The sequence below is a fragment of the Peromyscus maniculatus genome, chromosome 20 (assembly GCF_049852395.1).
Source record: "Peromyscus maniculatus bairdii isolate BWxNUB_F1_BW_parent chromosome 20, HU_Pman_BW_mat_3.1, whole genome shotgun sequence".
Taxonomy (NCBI): Eukaryota; Metazoa; Chordata; class Mammalia; order Rodentia; family Cricetidae; genus Peromyscus; species Peromyscus maniculatus.
Window position 1 is genome coordinate 51479398 of NC_134871.1, and position 6000 is coordinate 51485397.

Sequence of the window (6000 nt, forward strand, 5' to 3'; positions counted from 1 at the left end):
ACTTCATCTTACCCTGCACAGTGGAATGAGTTTGCAGGTGAAAATAGACACTATCCCTGGCTTAGGTTTTTCCTGGTTATTCCTGCTGTTAACTGGTGACATTCTGCCTCTCACCTGTCTTAGGTATCCTTTCATTTTTTTAAAAGATTAAAAAATGGTAGAAGAGCCGGGCGTTGGTGGCGCACGCCTTTAATCCCAGCACTCGGGAGGCAGAGCCAGGCGGATCTCTGTGAGTTCGAGGCCAGCCTGGGCTACCAAGTGAGCTCCAGGAAAGGCGCAAAGCTACACAGAGAAACCCTGTCTCGAAAAACCAAAAAAAAAAAAAAAAAAAAATGGTAGAAGAGAGGATGAGGAGATGGGGATAAAACAACCCTGTAAGACAAATTAAAAATACAAAAACTGGGCTGGGCAGTGGTGGCGCACGCCTTTAATCCCAGCACTCAGGAGGCAGAGGCAGGCAGATCTCTGTGAGTTAGGCCAGCCTGGTCTACAGAGAGAGATCCAGGAAAGGCACAAAGCTACACAGAGAAACGCTGTCTCGAAAAACCAAAACAAACAAAAAATACAAGAACCGGATGTAGTACAATATTTATAATAGAAACTGGCTGAAAACACCACATGCTAACAGACAATATGATACACAAGTGGGGTGGGAGTAGACAGGAAAGGGCAGAGGCCGAGGGCCTACACCAGGAGCCTTTCAATAGACTGCTGGATGGACTGGATCTGCTGCTTGAGCTGGGAGCCTTCTTTGATGGTAACAGAACAGGCGATGACAGGTCTGGAGACCCCACAGGCCCGGCCTAGGGCCTGCTTGGAGCGCACAAATACATAGGGGACATTCTTGTCTTCACACAGCAGTGGGAGGTGCAGGATGATCTCCAAGGGCTCAGCGTCTGCTGCCATCACAATGAACTCAGAGATGCCCCTGTTGAGGGTTTTGGTGGCTGTTGAGACAGGACATGAAGCCAACAGATGACATGGGGCTTGGGCAGAGCAGCCACAGCAAAGTAAGGAAAAAGTAACCCATACAAGGACACAACAACGCTCAGGACATGCCAGGCGAGGTGGTGCACGCCTTTAGTCTCAGCAGCTGGGAGGCAGATCTCTGAGTTGGAGGCCAGCCTGGTCTACACAGTGGACTCCAGGACAGCCAAAGCTGCATAATGAGTCCCTGTCTCAAAGAGGCCTGGGAGCATGGAGAGAACAAAACAACCAATTTTCTGCCTGGAGCAGCCCTGTAATGTAATAATACTTAGTCCTTCCTCATGTCTTGCTCACCCACTCAGCATAAGGATATACCACACAAAGTAATGCGTCTATAGTTTTAACCTGTCCCCAAGACCTCAGTTCTCTGTTCAAACCTCACTTTCTGAGAAGATTCAATCCAAAAAGATCCTCAAACAGCTACACACCCCATCCTCCTTCACAGCAGGCCTGCCTTCCATAGTCCACACCTTCTTTCATATGTGACTGCCAAGAATGGAGGATACAGCAGAACAGGCCCATGAGCGCTCTGCTTTGCCTTCTGCCAACAACATAGGTAAAAGATTCCCCTTTTTTTCAGGGTTCCCCTAAAATCTCAAATGTGATACTTTAATTAATATCTTACAAAACAAAGCCGCTCGGCTAGGTAGTGGTGGCGCACTCCTTTAATCCCAGTATTCAGGAGACAGAGACAGGAGGATCTCTGTGAGTTGAGGCCAGCCTGGTCTACAGAGCCAGTTCCAGGACAGCTAGGGCTGTTACACACAGAAACTCTGTTTCAAAAAACAAACCAAACCAAACCCAAAAACTGGAGAGATGGATCAGCGGTTAAGAGTACTGACTGCTCTTCCAGAGGACCTGGGTTCAATTCCCAGTACCCACATGGCAGCTCACACCTGTCTGTAATTTTAGTTCCAGAGGATCTGATACAGACATACATGCAGGTAAAAACACCAATGCACATAAATGAAATAAAAATAAATTAAGAAAGAAAAATCTCTACTACAGAAAGCTATTTGGTTTTCTTTATTTTTCTAGGCAGAAATGTCATGGCCCATATACTTAGTCCACTGAAAAATTGTTCATTCAACAGACTAAGCACGGCAGCGCACACCCATAACCCCAGCACTTGGGGACAGGAGGATCAGCTCGAGGTGGGCTACATACTAAACTGTGAGGCTAGCCTGGGTTCACGAGGCTCTCCCAAACAAACCAACAAAACACAAAAACTCCTCAGCCCCAGTCTGCCCCTACCCTGCAACTCTCCCTCCCTCCCCCTCCACACACAAAAGAAAAATGTTTCTGAGAATCACTGAAATTCATGCCTCCCACAGTTGCCAAATACTGAAAAGCATTAGAATCCTTTTCTTTTTGATGGTTCTAAAGAGTGAGTACAACTTCATACAGTTTTAACAACTGCTTTCCAAATGGCTCCACAAAAATAAATAAAATACATTTTTTTGTTTGTTTGTTTTTCGAGACAGGGTTTCTCTGAATAGCTTTGCGCCTTTCCTGGGACTCACTTGGTAGCCCAGGCTGGCCTCGAACTCACAGAGATCAGCTTGCTTCTGCCTCCCGAGTGCTGGGATTAAAGGCGTGCGCCACCACCGCCCGGCTAAAATACATTTATATATTCAGAGAAAAAAGGCAAATATAGCAAAATGTTAACCACTGATGGCTCTATATCCTAACCACCTTTTGCATCTAATGCCAAATGGATCTTTCATTGGTCAGTAAAGAACTTCTAGAATGCACATTAGCCCAACTATTTAAGAAGTTGAGGTAGGAGGACTGCTTGGGTTGGGGAGATCGAGGCCACCCTGGGAGCACACCACCAAGACCTGCCTCCACAAAATAAAATAGAAAGTGAAGAAGAGTGAAAATAAAATATCCAGCCCTTCTTCCAAACTAGAAATCCAGGAGATCCCTGTTGAAAACAGGAGCCTTCAGCACCCCAGCATCACCCTGTGCTTGTCTCACCTTCATTGGCTCCTTTCCGAAGCTGCTTGTAGTTACATGACTGCTGAACGAGGTCCAGCAGCTTCTTGGTGAGGTGGGCATCTGCGAGGGGATAGGCCTTCGGATTTACATCAGCCTCTGTCTGTGAGACCAGAAGGTATTTCAGATCAATTACAAACTATCAACGACTGAGACCAGCTTGGTCTCCTCCTTACACATACACACGCATACCCACCCCTCTACTTTAGGGATAGATGACACCCAATTTCAAAAACAGCCCCTAGCAATGCAACAAAGACACCAACCAAGTACAGACAGAATATGTATATTAACACAGGTCTAACCACTCTCTAATGCTGTCTTCTGGACCCTAAGTGCAAGAGCAATCATACACACAAGCTCTCACACACATATACCCATAATTACAAAATTTTAGCTCAGTGGCAAGGCCCTGGGTTTGGTCCTCAGCTCTGGGGGAAAAAAAAATTCAAAAGTTAAACCACTTAATTTCATAATGTTTTTGTAATGTTGGCAATTCAAGACCTTGCACATGCTAGGGAAGCACCGGATCTGTATTTTCGGCCCACACCTTTTTTGAGACAAGGCTTGCTATATATAGCCCAGGCTAGCCAACTTGAATCCCTAGCTTGATCAATTTGGTCTACTTATATACCAGATAGGCAAACATGCATGATTTTTTTTTTTTTAAGAGACAGGGTTTTTCTGGGTAGCTCTGGAGCCTGTCCTAGAACTGGCTCTGTAGACTTGGCTGGCCTCGAACTCAGAGATCCACCTGTCTCTGCCTCTCGAATGCTGGGATTAAAGGCGTGGACCACCACCACCCAGCTACACGCATGATTTTGATTTAGCAAATTACAGCCATACATAACCTAATAATGCCTCTGTCAACAAGACCCTGCTCACATAAAATTCCAACGGAGCTGAAAAAGGCCAGTGACACTAGCCACTTGGAAATTCTAGCAAAAAAGTTCTGCTGGTTGTATACAGTGGTACATAAAATTATGCACAGTACATTAAAAGTTGCCACTTGACGTTACTGGCTTATGTTATTTACCACACTACACTTTATTATTCTTTGTGTATTACAAAAAGGTTACTGTAGACAGTACACCTGTTGTGGCAGCAGCATCCTAGTTTTTTAATCAAGAGGCTCAAGAATGACTGACCGACCAGCTTTAGTGTGGCGGGACACGTCTGTAATCGCAGCACCCTGGAGGCTGAGAGTCCAACCGGCGCGCACCCGTCCTTAAGGGGTGCAGGACCGCACTGCAAACCTTACAGGGAACTCGTTATCCCCATTTCACAGCCGATGCAAACTGCGGTACAGTTCACCCGGAGGGCACCGGATCTCAAACTCTTCACTGGTTCAGCGCTGGTTTAGAGGCTTCCTCAAACCAGACACAGCCAGTCCCTAAAACTCGGAGGTGGGGGCGCGAAAGTTACCAAAGCCGATCTGGAACCCAAGTGCTGGATTAAATCTCATACAGACGTGAAAGGGCTCGCCAAACTCTTTCCTCCATACTACGCTCCAATCCTAACACGACCTGGAACCCTCTCTCGACAACATTAAAGTGGCGACGATCGAGCGTTATCGTCACACGTGGTGCAACCAGGACCTCCGGTTTTTGAGTCTCACCGTAGGAATCTTTCCTGGGCCTCCGGCCGGGGTCACTCCACATTCTCCCTTGACCCCAAATTAAAAACAAAACCAAACGCCCCTGAATTCCCCCAAGCCGTGTTAGCTCCCGACAGACACGGACAGGAGACGCAGACCCCACGGCGCCACTCTCCTGAACCCCGGGCGTGGGAAAGGAGCGGGCAGGGGCTGACTCCGCCGTGATTTCTCGTCATCTTCAAGAGATCGTTTTAACAAGAAAAAAGAACAAGCGAAAGGGAACGGAGACCGAGTTTCCCAGACACCTCCACCACCCCACGTGGGGCGGTCATTTCCCCACGCGGCGCCGGGCCTCTCCCCCCGCCCGGCCTCTGGCCACGCCCACCGCTGCAAAGCCGATCGATCCGGCCGCCCGAGTTCTCGACTCTGCCGCCCGAGTTCTAACCCGGGACCCGGAGGTCGGCCATGGCGGGGCGGGCGAGATGGCGCGCGCGCGCTACGCCTCCCGCGGGACGGAGCCCCCCGCCGCCCGCGTCCCCCGCTCCGCGCGCTGGCGGCCCCACGCGCTCGCTCACCATGGCTGCGGTGCGCCGGCCTCGCCGCGACTCGAGAACAGCCCACCCGAGACAGGCCGAAACGCGGCGCAGAAAGCGGAGCGGAAACCACTGCCGGCGCGGGAGGAAGCGGAAGTGATGTCACTCCGGGCGCGCAGTGACGTCGCCCCGGCGCCGTTCCCACAGTGCTCAAGGGCTGCGGTCGTCTGTGATTTGAAGGAACGTGTTTTACTGGGTTTTGTTAGTTTCCTAGTTTATGTGATTGGTCCCAAACTGTGAATTAAACGTTTGGGGAGCCGGGCGGTGGTGGCGCACGCCTTTAATCCCAGCACTCGGGAGGCAGAGGCAGGCGGATCTCTGTGAGTTCGAGGACAGCCAGGGCTACACAGAGAAACCCTGTCTCGAAAAAACAAAAAACAAAATAAAAACAATATAAAAACAAAATAAGTAAACATTCGGCAGTGGCACACCAATACAAAGGGTTCCAAGGGTCGCCATTTCATTGCCTTTTTTTTTTTTTTTTTTTTTTTTTTTTTTAGTTTTTCAAGACAGGAACTCACAGAGATCGCAGGCCTCTGCCCCCAAAGTGCTGGGATTAAAGGCGTGTGCCACCATCGCACGCTTGCCCCTTAATGCTGCACTAAAACTCTGGTTGCTCTTCCATAAAATATTGGTTCAATTCCCAGCACCCACACAGCAACTAACAACTATGACTCCAGTTCCAGGGCTATCTAACTCCCTCTTCTACCTTCCATGAGCACTGTGATGCAGAGACTTATATTCGGGCAAACACCCATACACAGGAAATGAAACTTTTGTTTTTAAAAGAGTGAATATAGAAGCCAGGTGATAGTGGCACATTCT

The 6000-nt window shown here is 48.8% G+C and overlaps 1 protein-coding gene across 1 annotated transcript; it reads right to left on the reverse strand.

Annotated features, from left to right (window-relative positions):
* Positions 1-576: 576 nt before the first annotated feature.
* Positions 577-5304, reverse strand: Snu13 (small nuclear ribonucleoprotein 13). The gene is made up of 3 exons (XM_006980203.4): positions 5158-5304; positions 2968-3088; positions 577-947 (listed from the first exon to the last, which is right to left on the reverse strand). The coding sequence occupies exons 1-3, from the start codon at positions 5158-5160 to the stop codon at positions 685-687; spliced, it is 387 nt and encodes a 128-aa protein (XP_006980265.3). The 5' UTR covers positions 5161-5304; the 3' UTR covers positions 577-684.
* Between the last annotated feature and the right edge of the window lie 696 nt (positions 5305-6000).